Here is a 16069-nt window from a genome sequence, read left to right as displayed (position 1 = left end):
AGGTATCTACTTAAAAAAATCATAATTCATGGCTGACATTGAATGAAGCTTTCAGTGAACTAATGTATTCAATTATTAAACAACTTCCCTAAAATGAAAAATTACAGAAGATAACAGTCACTACTGTGCTAGTGGAGAGATGACTCAGTCTAGCTGACTAAATCCAGACTTCTTTTTTTTAAGCTAGCTGTCTCTAAATCTGACTTCGTATCTTGACTTAACTTAATCTGTGCTATTACTAACCAGCCTGGGCATTCTGTTAGTTTTTGTTTGATATTTAGGCATTTCTCCCTCTGAAAGTGAAAGTAAAAGTTGCTCAGTCCTGTCTGACTTTTTTCGACCCCATGGACTATGGAATCCTTCATGCCAGAATACTGGAGTGGGTAGCCGTTCCCTTCTCCAGGGAATCTTCCCAACCCCGGCATCAAACCATGGCTTCCCCACATTGCAGGCAGATTCTTTACCAGCTGAGCCACAAGGGAAGCCCTTTTCCCCACTAAGTTATTATTCTCTATTTTTAGATTGCCTTTAGTGGTGGTTTTTAAAAAATATACTTTCCCCCCAAATGCATTTGTGAGAATAATCATTTAATTTTTTTAATATTTATTTGTCTATGCTAGGTCTTAGCTGCAGCATGCAGGATCTTGTGTTGTGGGATCCTTTTTAGCTGCAACATGCTTTTAGTTGCAGCATGTGGGACTTCCCCCACCAGGGCTCAAACCCTTGCCCTCTGCATTGGAAACTCAGAGTCTTAGCCACTAGACCACCAGGGAAGTCCCTTTAGGGTGGTTTTAAGCCAGAGACATTAATAGGATTTTTTTTTCTTTTTCTTTTGCCTAACTGCCCTCCAATGGAAATAAAGTAGTCAGAGGTGAGTACTACCTTTGATTTTCTATCCACCACTGGAGACATTTATGAAAGGCACAAGCAATAAATAGCTCCTGAAAGTCTTTACAAGAGGCCTTTGCCTGAAAATAGCCTTCATTCTGAATCCATGAAATTCAGCTGAGTCCAACTGGGTTTTCAGAAAACACATCTGCTTTAAGAATTTATCCCTCCAAGCATTATCTCGAGCCCTTTCTAATTGTTAACACAGGACACCACCAGTTCTATTAAAAATCTCCCAAACAGTTGAGGCAAAGCCAACATTTCACTATTTCAGACATTTACCCCCAACCCAAATTCTGTCACCAGAGAAAAAAAGCAGCAGCTTTTAAAGTTTTCAGTATTCATTTTTGGAGAATAATCTTTTAAAAACTGCTTACTGTGATTTTCCAGGTACATTTGCTATTGGGAGGGTACACTCCAGGAAAACCTTCGCTGCCAATAAATCCAGACTCTCCGGTAAGAATGCCACCACATGTGAAAACAGGTCTGGGAAAATAAGAGAGGAAAAGAAATCTGAAACAGAGCCTAACAATTCACTGTCAATTTCAAAAAGATGTAGTTTATTAATAGGGATAAAATGAATACTATTAAGTGCCTGCATCATATAGGGAATTTGAAATACTTATTAGCGCTTAGAATATTTAAATAATGCCTAATAAAACATTCAGTCCAGCTACAATGATCTCCACCATAGTAACACTATAATAACAAGATCAATCTACCGATCTATCCATCCATCCATCCATCATCCATATGCAATCAAGTCCTTATCAAGTGATAAGATGTCACTGGAAAATGGTAAATAGAAAATGTAACTCGGGGGAGTGAGAGAGAAAGGGTGAGAGCTAGGCTCTGTGAAGTGCATGGTTTTAAAGATAGACAAGTAATTAGTTAATGTGGAAAAGTTTTAATTTCCTAGATTAAGAGAGATGCCTAATTCTCCCCGTTTTGGAAAATAGTTGGCCATTGGCAGAGCCTCCCACTGAAAAGGGAGGTTGATGGTGATGGAGGTGGAAAAGGAGATGCCAAAGTTGGCCATAGGACGAGTCCCCCAGCCCAGGTCCTGGAGCCATCCAGCAGCTCAGAGGTTGGTGAAGAGTTAACTTTCCGAGAGCTGCTCCCGGGCGCCGGGCAACTCGGGCTTTTCCGTAGGCTTAAGCCTCTGGGCAAAGCGTCTCCAGGGAAGAAAACAGAAGTAAACCAAAGTTCACATATTTGGGCCCCAGTGCTTCTTTGCACCCATATAAAGCTGCGGGCAGAGGAGACCCAGGGCAGGTTAAGCCCCTACCACGTGGTGGCTGGCCAGCTGCAGGGCCGTCCAGCGGGCGAAACTAGGGGCGCAGGAGGGAGCCCCGACGACGGGTCCCCCGGCGCCCCAAAGTGGACTGGGTAAAGCAAAGCAGCGGGCGAGGGGAAGGAAGGGAGGAGGGGAGGGGTGCGGATGGGGGTCGCGTTACCTCTCCGAGAGCTGCGGCCCCGAGTGCTGGGCGGCAGCGACCAGCAGCAGGCAGAGCCGGGCCCAGGCGCCCGCGCCCCTCATGGCTGGTGAAGACGCTCGGGGCTCGCCCCACCCCGGCGCGCACACCGGAGCACCGCGCGCCCCGCACCCGCCCGGGCTCCCGCCCCGGCGCGCCCCGCACCCCGGCTTCTCCCGCTCGCTCGCACGCGCCGCCGCAGGGCAGCCCAGGTAGCTGGGTGTGCGCGGCAGGCGGGGCCGGGGCGCTTTTCTAGAGGCGATTACGGTGCAGTCTGCTTCGCCGCTGGATGTCCCCTGAGGAGTTGCTCTGGCAGCCACAGGCCACTGCTGAATATCCCGTTTGTTCTCCAGCGGCGAGAGGGGGCGGCTCCCAGGCCGGAGCCTCCTCCTCTCTTGGGGCGGGCGGGCGGCTCCTCGCTGGCACCCCGAGACCCGCAGTCCCGGTCACATCCCGCCGGCAGGGGCGGTGAGGAGAAGGATGAAAGAGAACCCCCTGCCAAGTGGTACCCAAATGGGACTTGGTGCCTGGATCCACAGATGATGGGGGGTGGGGTGGCCTTGGTTTGCTTTAGGGGGTGTTTTTCTCTAGATGCTTTTAAATAAAAAGTATTGACGCTTGCTGGTTGCTGGAAAACGTAGGGTTCCTCCTTCAAACACCCAGCTCCAAGGACAGAAAGGGGAAAATAAAAGAGGGATTCTATCATATTTTAACTCCTACCCTAATTCTCTTACTTTAAGCAAACACGGACCTACACACACACACCCCCCTCCATACCCACGTACAGTGTCAGTAGATTCTTTTATGTATTTACTGGTGTGTGAGAATAGGGAAATAGTTTCTATTTGGCAGGGGGATTAGAAGTTAGAAAGGAGTTTTCAGCCATGCGGTTTGTGACTGAATTATCATTATTGTGCCAAATATAAGACAAAATCCGGATCATCAGTTCTCACTATCCCCTGTTATGTTTTGAAAATAGTATTTCTTTGCTGGCATCTCTCTCTTTTTAAAAAGATATTTTCCAACAATGTCTTTTTCTGTAGTATTAATTACCTAAGATTTACAGAGAATTTGTTTTTCTAAGAACAATTGCAGTCTTATGGAGTCAAGACTGTATTTCTTTTAATTAGTTTTGATTAAAAATAATTTTAAATATTTATTTTGCTAAGTGCTTCTCAATAACCATGGATTAGTAAAAGAAAAACAAGAACGGAATGGATTCACCGAGGTTTTTCAATGACCAGGTCCCCACAAAAGGGATATTGCTGAATTTAGATGCCTCCTTTTAGATGTTCCTCCTGCATTATTTTCACCATTCTAAGCAAAATAATAATAATAAGCATTAAGATGGTACTTACCAAGACTTCATTCCTAATAATGAACCTACAGTGTTAAGAACATAATTACTCCTGGCAAGGAAATAAACAAAAGTTGGCTACATAGAATAATCTTATTTTTAGGAAAGTGGATTCCAGGATTCAATACTAGGAACCAGAATTTCCCTGTGGGGTTTAGATTTTCTTACTATTTTTGAAAAAGTGAAGGAAAAATACACCAAGAACTACAACTTTTAAAAAATTTTCTAAAGGCACCACACCCTGTGAGACATTAAAAAAAAAATGGATTACAGAATTTGGCAAACAACATTGCATCCTGAAACCTACACCGTCAACCCAATAAAATTGTTTTAAAACAGCAAATAGGAAAATAAATGATTGTTTATTTTGCATATTTTTCAAGAGTACACTATCCAATAGCATATGTGTTTTAGATGATATTTTATTGAAAAGTCAGAGTTTTAAATTATAGAGTGAAAATATTGCTCAACTCACTTTCTGGTAATGATTTGAAGTGATCATAGCCAGAAAATACTTCATTCTTAGGACTAAGCTAAGTTTTCAAAATTTTGAATTAAAAAACAAAGTATTAAACATGACTAAGTGGATAGATAACTGTTTGAACATAAGTACTCAACAACTCTTTTCCTAATTTATGTGTTTATATAATGACTGTGTTTGTTACTGTGTTTATATCCTCACTAAAAAAGTTAGAGTTTCAGCACTAATAGTTCTATTATTGTTGAGATATGTAAAAAGACATGGATGTTACCATATGATTTTAGAAATTTACTAAGACCTTATTATTTGCTGTTAGAAATGCATATTTAACTTGGAGCTACAATTCTGACCAAAATTATAAACCTTTAATGTCCCGAGAAGTTTAATGTGTTAAAATTGAGACAGACCCAAGTGGACTCTGAAGCTTCATGTAAGAACCTTCAGTGAGACCGATTTTTGGACTTCAGAGATGCAGTGTTGGTATAATGGTAGGTAGCCACAGAATTCCAGGCACTAGGAAAGGGGAAAGGTAGAAGGGACCAAACCCTGTGGATGCAGAGTGGTAGGTGAGGTGATCCTTGTTGTTCAAAGTGTATATTACCCAGCCTTTGCAGTAAACCAAATCGCACAGACTCAAAGTCGTAAGAGTATGAGAATATTCACCAGTGGACTAACCACTAACAAAATCAGACCACACTCAAATGTATTTTGCTGCATAATATCAGCACCTGTGTGGACATAATATCAACACCTGTGTGACATTTTGAAGAAAGTGGAGAAAACCACTAGACCATTCAGGTATGACCTAAATCAAATCCCTTATGACTATACAGTAGAAGTGAGAAATAGATTTAAGGGACTAGATCTGATAGACAGAGTGCCTGAAGAACTATGGATGGAGGTTCGTGACATTGTACAGGAGACACGAATCAAGACCACCCCAAGAAAAAGAAATGCAAAAAAGCAAAATGGCTATCTGAGGAGGCCTTACAAATAGCTGTGAAAAGAAGGGAAGCGAAAAGCAAAGGAGAAAAGGAAAGACATACCCATTTGAATGCAGAGTTCCAAAGAATAGCAAGGAGAGATAAGAAAGCCTTCCTCAGTAATCAATGCAAAGAAATAGAGGAAAACAATAGAATGGGAAAGACTAGAGATCTCTTCAAGAAAATTAGAGATACCAAGGGAACATTTCATGCAAAGATGGGCTTGATAAAGGACAGAAATGGTATGGACCTAACAGAAGAAGAAGATATTAAGAAGAGGTGGCAAGAATACACAGGAGAACTGTACAAAAAAGATCTTCACGACCAAGATAATCACGATGGTGTGATCACTCACCTTGAGCCAGACATCCTGGAATGTGAAGTCAAGTGGGCCTTAGGAAGCATCACTACAAGCAAAACTAGGGGAGGTGATGGAATTCCAGTTGATCTATTTCAAATCCCAAAGGATGACGCTGTGAAAGTGCTGCAAAGGCTGGGTAATATACACCTTGAACAAATTTGGAAAGCTCAGCAGTGGCCACAGGACCGGAAAAGGTCAGTTTTCATTCCAATCCCAAAGAAAGGCAATGCCAAAGAATGCTCAAACTACCACACAATTGCACTCATCTCACGCGCTAGTAAAGTAATGCTCAAAATTCTCCAAGCCAGGCTTCAGCAGTACGTGAACCGTGAACTTCCTGATGTTCAAGCTGGTTTTAGAAAAGGCAGAGGAACCAGAGATCAAATTGCCAACATCCGCTGGATCATCGAAAAAGCCAGAGAGTTCCAGAAAAACATCTATTTCTGCTTCATTGACTATGCCAAAGCCTTTGACTGTGTGGATCACAATAAACTGTGGAAAATTCTTCAAGAGATGGGAATACCAGACCACTTGACCTGCCTCTTGAGAAATCTGTATGCAGGTCAGGAAGCAACAGTTAGAAATGGACATGAAACAACTGGTTCCATGGTTCCAAATAGGGAAAGGAGTATGTCAAGGCTGTATATTGTCACCCAGCTTATTTAACTTATATGCAGAGTACATCATGAGAAATGCTGAGCTGGATGAAGCACAAGCTGGAATCAAGATTGCCAGGAGAAATATCAATAACCTCAGATACGCAGATGACACCACCCTTATTGCAGAAAGTGAAGAAGAACTAAAAAGCCTCCTGATGAAAGTGAAGGAGGAGAGTGAAAAAGTTGACTTAAAGCTCAACATTCAGAAAATGAAGATCAAGGCATCCAGTCCCATCACTTGATGGCAAATAGATGGGGAAACTGGAAACAGTGGCTGACTTTATTTTGGGGGGCTCCAAAATCACTGCAGATGGTGATTGCAGCCATGATTTTAAAAGATGCTTACTTTTTGGAAGGAAAGTTATGACCAACCTAGACAGCATATTAAAAAGCAGAGACATTACTTTGCCAATGAAGGTCCGTCTAGTCAAGGCTATGGTTTTTCCAGTGGTTATGTATGGATGTGAGAGTTGGAGTATAAAGAAAGCTGAGTGCCAAAGAATTGATGCTTTTGAACTGCGGTGTTGGAGAAGACTCTTGAGAGTCCCTTGGACTGCAGGGAGATCCAACCAGTCCATCCTAAAGGGAATCAGTCCTGGGTGTTCATTGGAAGGACTGATGCTAAAGCTGAAACTCCAATCCTTTGGCCACCTGATGCAAACAGCTGACTAATTTGAAAAGACCCTGATGCTGGGAAAGATTGAGGGCAGAAGGAGAAGGGGATGACAGAGGATGAGATGGTTGGATGGCATCATCGACTCGATGGATATGGGTTTGGGTACACTCTGGGAGTTGGTGATGGATAGGGAGGCCTGACGTGTTGCGGTTCATGGGGTTGCAAAGAGTCGGACACGACTGAGTGACTGAACTGAACTGAACTGTCTGTACTCAGTCGCTCAGTTGTGTCCGACGCTTTGCAACCCCGTGGACTTTAGCCTTCCTCTGTCCATGGCATTTTCCAGGCAAGAATACTGGAGCAGGTTGCCATTTCCTACTCCAGGGGATCTTCCAGACCCAGGGATCAAACACACTTCTCCTGTGTCTCCTGCATAACAGGTGGAATCTTTACCAGTGAGCCACCTGGGAAACTCCTTGCTGCTACTGCTGCTGCTAAGTCGCTTCAGTCGTGTCCGACTCTGTGCGACCCCACAGACGGAAGCCCACCAGGCTCCCCCATCCCTGGGATTTCTCTAGGCAAGAATACTGGAGTGGGTTGCCATTTCCTTCTCCAGTGCATGAAAGTGAAAAGTGAAAGTGAAGTCGCTCAGTCGTGTCCGACTCTTCAAGACCCCATGGACTGCAGCCTACCAGGCTCCTCCATCCACGGGATTTTCCAGGCAAGAGTACTGGAGTGGGGTGCCATTGCCTCCTCCAGGGAAACTCCTTAGCTAGGCCCAATATGTCAACATCTTTGTTAGTTAGTGCCTGGTCAGTTCATCAACCTTGCAAACATCTGAAAATGCAACATAAATACATCGCACATTTAATCCATGGTGCAGTATTGATCTTGTAAAAGGTCCAGAATCCCACAAGATAGAAACAAGTGAGGCTGAAAGAAGTACAGGGATGATGGACTTTCTTTGACAAATGAAAACCTAGAAAAATCACTCCAGTGAACAACTGAAGGAAAAAAGCTAAAGGTCTCTGACCGAAAAAAAAAAAAAGATTTCTAATGCCAAAAATATTAGAGATGACCATGTGAACAATTAAAACTCCCTAAGCTATTTTTTCAAAAGTAATCTACTTTATGATTTTGTGAAAGTCAAAGGTGGAGGGAAGAATGTTTGTATCTTGCTCAAATGCATTTTCAAAGGGAAAATTATTCTGAAAAATCCACATTTGATTCAGTATTTTGAGAACTGGCAAATAGCCGCAAATATAGATGGAATTTTGTTAAATACAAAATTTAATTTAAGATTTTTTAGTTTTGTTTTTGAAGGTAAAATTCTAAGCACTTTTTCATTATCTGCTGTGAAAATTTGAAACTTGTTTTCAGTACATTTTAAGTGGCCTTTTAATCTCAGATATGACCATCTCTAATTACCCTGAAAGGCACCTGAACCACAATCCAGGGCTCTGCATCAGATTGAGGAGGAGAGGCCGAGTGAGGACATAATAGGGAGCTGGGTTCTATCCTCACATCCCTCCCATTTGTTCTCTTAGAGGCACGAGCCATATCTGGAACTCAGGTGTGCTCTGTGCTCCCTTGAACTCGACACTGCTCCAACTACAGCACATGAGTCTCAGGATTTATAAGTGCTTCAGATGTATAAAGGAAATGAAACGTATATGGAAAGCAATGTGTAAATTTTTTTTTATGCAGCCCAAGTTAGTGACAATAAAATGTTCAGGATGTTTGTTTACATAACGTGTGTCATTCTTCAAAACTGTCACACTGGAATCTCCCTGTGTTCTTTTATCTAGGAAAATATAATAGTGTAGAGTTATGATATTAATACTGAAGTGATGAAATGCCTTTCCTGAATTCAGATTTCGAGATACTATCAACATTTAGGAACAGTCTGTAATCTTTGAATTCTTGTGCACAGATACTCTGTTCTTGTGACCAAGGATTTTGGAAATTAAAAGTTCAATTTTTTTTTTTTTTTTGATGAATAGTAGCCGTACTCTTCCTCCTAAAGAACAGAACATTGGAAGGGAATTGTACTGGTTAGTCTTCTTAGCTTCAAATAACTGAGTTTATTCTGGCTGGCTCAAGCAGTATAAGGAATGTATTTTAAAATAGAAGGTAGTTTATATTACCATTAAGAGAACTGGAGAAACTTATTTCAAGGCTATTTCCCCCAGAATAATAGGCAAAACCTTGCTTCAGAAATGGCCCCATGAGAAATCTGTTGACATTGCTGCCACCAAGGCTAAACACTAAATGCAAGTGCTTCAACTTGTTGCCACTGCCACCTCTGTGAGCATAGCACATGGATTTCTGCCCAGTGAAATTCAGTCTCCAACACTCCTACCTCAAAGGCCAGACAGCTCTGCTGCCACCTACAGAATGAAAGCTCATCACAGACCCTCTTGGCTTGGATCTCTTGAATGAGTCTCCTGCAAGTGCATATGGTAATGTTCATGTCACGTGCCTGCATCTCAGCTGCAAGAGAAGCTAGGAGCTCAACTCTTTGTGGGTGATAAGAATTGCATGTTGTATCAATTTCCCTCAACATTAAAAAGTGACTCAAAAAATAATGACTGGCACAAATATGATTAATGTCCAAGACAGGGGAATATACAAAGTTCCATTAACCTGTCTCTATTGAGGAAATCTAATGTGAGAACAAACTCATTGGAAAGGACCCTGATGCTGGGAAAGATTGAAGGTGGGAGGAGAAGGAGACAACAGAGGACAAAATGGCTGGATGGCATCACCGACTCGATGGGCATGAGTTTGAGCAAGCTCCGGGAGTTGGTGATGGACAGGGAAGCCTGGCATGCTACAGTCCGTGGGGCTGCAAAGAGTCGGACATGACTGAGCAACTGAACTGATTGAGGAAATTGGCTTCCAGGTGGTCTTTATGTAAACAGGTCCTGAAGAAACCTAATGTGTGTTGAATGAAACCAACTCCACTCATCTGCCCATTTTGGACAAAGAGGTCGACAACATTTTCCTGGTTTGGAATGAAACTCTGTCCAATGGAAGCACTCCATGATAAATCATCACCATCGGCATCATCACCATCAACATCGTCACCATCTCTGACTTTCACTGAGCACTAATATTATGGCCTTCTCTTGTGGCTCAGCTGGTAAAGAATCTGCCTGCAATGTGGGAGACCTGGGTTTGATCCCTGGGTTGGGAAGATCCCCTGGAGAAGGGAAAGGCTACCCACTCCAGTATTCTGGCCTGGAGAATTCCATGGACTGTATAGTCCATGACTATACACGACTGGACCGAGTGACTTTCACTTTCACTTTCAATATTATACACCAGAAACTGTGATATAAATGCTTTACAATATTTTGTTTAATTATCTCAAAAACCCTATATAGTAAAAATGATTATCACTATTTTTACAGGTGAAGATTCTGAGATTTATAGAGGTTAACCAATAAACCAAAACCTGCCATATGTAAAAGAAGTGCTAGAATTTGAACTCACGTTGACTAGAAAGTCCAAGCTCTTAATCAACACTGCACATCAATTCAACAGAGCCTTGCAGGGGATTCTAAGTTCAGTATACATGGAGATGGTGCCTGGAGTTGATGGATATACACCGTGTATATGCGCCCAGGAACACTGATTCCATTTTCAGTGTTTCTCCAGCCTCTGCCTCACCTGCCCCCCTTGGGGCATGTGACCAAGGACTGTCCAATCAGACAGCTCTCCCAGGACTCTTCTGTTGTTGTTTAGTGCTAAGTTGCCTCAGACTATTTGCAACCCCACAGACTGTAGCCCGCCAGGCTCCCCTGTCCACAGGGTTCTCCAAGAATACTGGAGTGGGATGCCACTTCCTACTCCAAGGGATCTTCCTGACCCAGGGATCGAACCTGCATCTCTTCTACTGGAGGTACTGGCGAAAAGCTTCTTCTACCCTCTGGAAGCAGCATGTAAGCAGATGTTATAGGAAAGAGGAGTGAGCCTGAGGTAAATGCTTCAGAGAAACAAGATATTCAATTTCCACATGAAGATGAACCTCCAAGGATTTGGAAAAGATTCTGTTGGAAACCCAAGATTCTACCACAGAATAAGGAGACTTGGTCATGAGAAAAGATATAAGCACCAGTGTTAATCAAAAAACTAACTCGATCCTAAAAAGTCCTCAGTGAGTGGAACATTAATGATACTGAGGGCCATGAAGTAAAGAGTATAATTATCCACATGACCAAATCAAACCAAAACACCTCCGAATGATTTTATTAGGTTGACTTTTGGGGATAAACATTTGCCTAAAAGAATGATTATTATTAACTGTAAGAGGTAAGAGGTTTCTTTTTATTCGTTAGATATACATCCCATAATTAAGTAAAAAAAAGTCATTTGGATGCTTTTTGTAGCTAACTCATCCAGCTATCTCACCAGGACTCAACTTTACTCATAAGTCATGCCAAGATGGCGGCTGTCTTCAAGAAGGAAGTGCAGTGGAGTCACTTGGGGGAAAGCAATGGGACCCCAAAGATTAGAGGAATGCCACCATGATTGCCCACTAACAAGGAACCAGGAGTCTGGAACAAGAAATACCAGAGTACCACAGAGTATTAGCTCAGATCCCTTTGCCCTAGACCATCCTGAGGTCCTATGCCCTCCTCACTGATTCTCAAAGCTCAAGAGTTGGGTGTCAGACCCAACCCTAACCAGTACCAAGGAGCAAAAACTGAAACTCTCTCTTAAGCTATGTGGGTTTTCATCTTCGCTCACCATGTCTTCTTCTTTTTATTTTTTAAGTCAAAATTTCCCTGAGTAAAAAGGAAATACATGCTCATGATATAAAATCTGGAACACATTTAAAAAGAGAAAGAAAAAAATCACCATTAATGTTGCCACCCGAAGATGACACTGGTGTCCATTTTGTTCCCCATCCTTTCTGATGTGCCTCTTCTACCATAAAACTGTATCCAGGGATTTGAAGAGTTTGTTTTCAATCCAAGTCCTTCTTTGATTTTGGGAAAGTTACTAATAGAGAAAATCAATGATAAATTTCGAGTGTCAACATTACTGCAATGACAGGCTGAACATGACTTTCTAAGAGGAATGGTGGCTTATCTTTTTCTGTTTTAACTCCATTCACAAGTCACTTCCTGCTTACTCATCGCTCTTGTAAATTGCTGTTGGGAGAAACCAATTCTAACCACAGGCAGAACTAGCAAATCTACGTCCATTCAATTGTCTTTTATTTGTCCCTCAAGGAAAAGATTCACATTCATTGCTCATTAAACATCTGGAATAAAAGGATTTGTGTTTGCAATCTGAACCTTGTTTGTTATGAGTTGCAAGATTGTTTAGGGGTTATTGCTTTTGAAAAAATGAGGTAACTAGCTAAAAGCCATTATCTAAATAAATATTATATGTAAACAAAGACTGTAGAACTATGAGACTGAATCATTAAGCCATTTTTTAGAGTGCTGTGAATTATGCAGTTTGTTTTCTTTTAAGCATTTCTGTAGAGATATTGCAATTTGAGAATGAATGAAAATTAAGCAAAATTAAATTTAAGAATTTCTCTGAAAACTTTATATATAAAGAATTTATTAATATAAAATTATGTGTAAGAATTTATATGCAGTATAGTACGTGAATGTTTATATATAAATATATATAAATTATGGCTATGAACACAGTTCTAAATCCATGCTGTTAATAAAACTAGCTTCAAGTATGTGTCCCAAGGCCTTTGACTTCAGAGTTCTAAAGACATTTTATAGTCTTGTAAATGCTTTTGAAATAATCCCAACGAAAACTTCATTTTTCCTAAGAAACGAGTTGAACTCTGAATACGTATTTTTTTCCACTAAGATAATTGCAAAAGAAGTTATATGTAAGAAAATATCACTTTGCATAAATTTAAATAAACCCCAAAGGTTTGCACATCAACATATATTTATTGTGGATATTAAGTGGTTATTCATTTTAAAAATTTGCATGAGACTTGTTTGATGGAATTTAATAGGATTACAGCTCTTGACAGAGTCCAGAGCCTCTTCTCAGGGACACTGCAATTGCAACATCCTAACTGAGGGATGTTTGCCAGACACTAATGACAGGAGTATCCTGGCTCTCTGTATAGAACTAATTGCCCAAATGAGAAGTTGTACCAACAGAAGTGCTGTGTCTGTGTCTGGAGCTGGCATTGTCTGTTTTCTCAATTGGTAATGTTTCCATTGGCAGTGTGGAGAGATTTTGTTCGTTTGTTTCATTTTCCTTTGAACTTTGTGCTTTATTTTTGGTAAACATTGAGAATTCTGAACAAAGTAATATATGAACATATATGTATAATATGCCCAGCATTTTCTGCACATGTACTGTTTATGCATATGTAGATAAGGATGCGGCTTTGAATGTGTATATACATCGTCCCTAGACAGTGCTGAGAATGCAATAACAAATTTTTACTCTTTGAAGTTCCCTTTTCTAAATGCCAAATTGACCAGCCTCTTCTGACTGCATGTTTTTCCTTATAATGCTGCAGTTCTGATTCAATGGGCTTGAATTTGAGCAAACTCTGGGAGATGGTGAAGGACAGGGAAGCCTGGCGTGCTGCCGCCCTGGAGTTGCACAGAGTCAAACGAGACTTAGCGACTGACCAATAGCAACACAACGACAAAGTTTAATTAGATTTTTAAATCTCAGCTAATCCAAAATCTTCCCTCCCTCCCTCGCTCTCTTCCTTTCATAAGTTTTTGAGAGTCTCCTTTATATCAGTTGCTACACTAAGTCCTGGGTATACAGTGTTGAATAGAGCAGACCCAGCTTGTATTCTCACCATTGAGAATGCCCTTCAAGGTTACTTCTCCTTGGTGAGTCAAGGGAACTAATCTCTTTCATTTTGTATGGTGTTGGTTTGATCCTCTGGGAGGCAAACACTAGTACAGACTTAGGTGTCCAAGAAATGCCTGTGGGAGATAAAGGCAAGAGTAGATGGGGAGCCTCAGACTGCAGTGCAGACTGGCACCTGTGAAAGGAGTTAGAGAAAGAAGTGGGGTTGGGTTGGAAGAACTTTGGGTAACAGTGCAGTCCTGAGTAAAAGCTGGGCCGCAGCATCAAGAAGCTCTCGCAAGGAGCCTGTTAGAGGAGACCTGGGTTGGGTAGGAAGGGCCTGGCTCTAGTATTTCTGCCATTGACTGGGAATAGCCTGGTGGCCTTGGCATGCATCTTAGTAGATTCCTAAATCGGACACGACTGAGCGACTTCCCTTTCACTTTTCACCTTCATGCATTGGAGAAGGAAATGGCAACCCACTCCAGTGTTCTTGCCTGGAGAATCCCAGGGACGGGGGAGCCTGGTGGGCTGCTGTCTATGGGGTTGCACAGAGTTGGATATGACTAAAGCGACCTCAGCAGCAATAGCAGTAGCAGCATGGCAGCTGGAGGCTACCAGCTAATGACAATTCTTAACTCAGGTTCTCTCCTGAGGGACATCTGTATGGTATACTCCATGACTGCCACGTAGATAGATTTTAGGGTTTTATCCACAGATTGTACAGTATCTGCATGCTCAGTTGTGTCCAACTCTTTGCGACTCCATGGACTGTAGATTTCCAGGCTCTTCTGTCCATGGAATTTTCCAGGCAAGAATAATGGGGTGGATTGCCATTTCCTTCTCCAGGGGATCTCCCTGACCCAGGGCTCAAAACTGAGTCACCTGTGTCTCCTGTGTTGGCAGGCAGATTCTTTACCACTGCGCCACCTGGGAGATGATCTTCAGAGGCAACTTTATTTTCTAGTTTTTGGAAGGCATAGGAGGACAGTGAGAGTGGAAGAAACATTTCACTGCTGCCCCCATGTAAGGACTGCTATATCAAGAAATTAACTGTCTGGCAACAAGGGACACAAGCAAGCACAGGGAACTATATTCAATATTCTGTGATTAAACCATAATGGAAAAGTATATGAAAAAGATTATGTATCTATATATGTATGTATAACTGAGTCACTTTGCTGCACAGCAGAGATTAACACAATATTGTAAATCAACTATATTCAATAATTTTTTTAAAAAGAATAAATAATATGAATAAAAATTTATACTATGAATTCACAGTGATGGTACAAAATTTGAAAGGTGAAATTTAACAAAAATAATTTTGTGTGAAAAAAAATTAATTTTGTAACACCCAAACTTTACTGTGTTCTTGTTTTAGGAGAGAGGTCTAGCGCCCTCCATGGTCCAACTCCACTGAAAGTGTTCAGTTCAGTTCAGTTCAGTCGCTCAGTCGTGTCTGACTCTTTGCGACCCCATGAATCGCAGCACCTCAGGCCTCCCTGTCCCTCACCAACTCCCGGAGTTCACTCAGACTCACGTCCATCAAGTCAGTGAAGCCATCCAGCCATCTTATCCTCTGTCGTCCCCTTCTCCTCCTGCCCCCAATTCCTCCCAGCATCAGAGTCTTTTCCAATGAGTCAACTCTTTGCATGAGGTGGCCAAAGTACTGGAGTTTCAACTTTAGCATCATTCCTTCCAAAGAAATCCCAGGGCTGATCTCCTTCAGAATGGATTGGCTGGATCTCCTTGCAGTCCATGGGACTCTCAAGAGTCTTCTCCAACACCACAGTTCAAAAGCATCAATGTAGGACTATTAGTAATGAAGCATTTCTTTGGATGTCTGAGGCTCCAAATCCTTTTTTCACTCTTGCACAATAGACACTTACCAGCAGTAAGGTATAAAATTAGGCACACAGCAGGCATCCTATATTGCCTGTCTCTTCTAGACTGCTTGTGTTACTACAAATCTAGGACGTCCAGCCCTGCAGTTCTAGGACATCTTGGATTGCCTTTCCTCTTCTCTTAAACAAAATAAAGCCAAAACCACACCATCCCATGGCGCCACCACCACCAAAAGACTTGTAGTTGAGGAAAAGAAAGACAAAGTTTAAAAAGGGATTAAAAAATGAAAACTATAAAACCATGTGATTATCTCCAGAATGACTGTACTCTAATGCATTTCCATTGGACTCTCCTCCAGCTTGCCCTCTTATCAAGTAGTTCTAGTGGGTCTGAAAACACAGGCAGCCCAAAGGATTTTAACTGATAGTATAGCAAGCCAACAACTCTCCATCTCCAAAATGATTATCACCAAGAAAAAATTGAATACCAGCAGTCAACTGAATTCTTTAGGGCAAGAACAAATAACTGAATATTAAGTGTCCAGATGGGTAGTATTTCAGATGAAAACATGGTGGTTGGACTTTTTTTTTA

The 16069-nt window shown here is 41.7% G+C and overlaps 1 protein-coding gene across 1 annotated transcript in view; it reads right to left on the bottom strand.

The window, feature by feature from the left end:
* Nucleotides 1-2470, bottom strand: part of PCOLCE2 (procollagen C-endopeptidase enhancer 2) — an 83982-nt gene extending 81512 nt beyond the window's left edge. Inside the window, exons 1-2 of the mRNA XM_052637716.1 lie at nt 2346-2470; nt 1266-1374 (exon numbers count right to left, since the gene is read on the bottom strand). Coding sequence (XP_052493676.1) covers nt 1266-1374; nt 2346-2428 — 192 coding nt within the window. The 5' untranslated portion in view covers nt 2429-2470. The remainder of the gene's footprint in view (nt 1-1265; nt 1375-2345) is intronic.
* Between the last annotated feature and the right edge of the window lie 13599 nt (nt 2471-16069).

The sequence above is a fragment of the Budorcas taxicolor genome, chromosome 1 (assembly GCF_023091745.1).
Source record: "Budorcas taxicolor isolate Tak-1 chromosome 1, Takin1.1, whole genome shotgun sequence".
In the NCBI taxonomy this organism is placed as follows: Eukaryota; Metazoa; Chordata; class Mammalia; order Artiodactyla; family Bovidae; genus Budorcas; species Budorcas taxicolor.
This window is presented reverse-complemented; position numbering and strand designations above follow the sequence as displayed.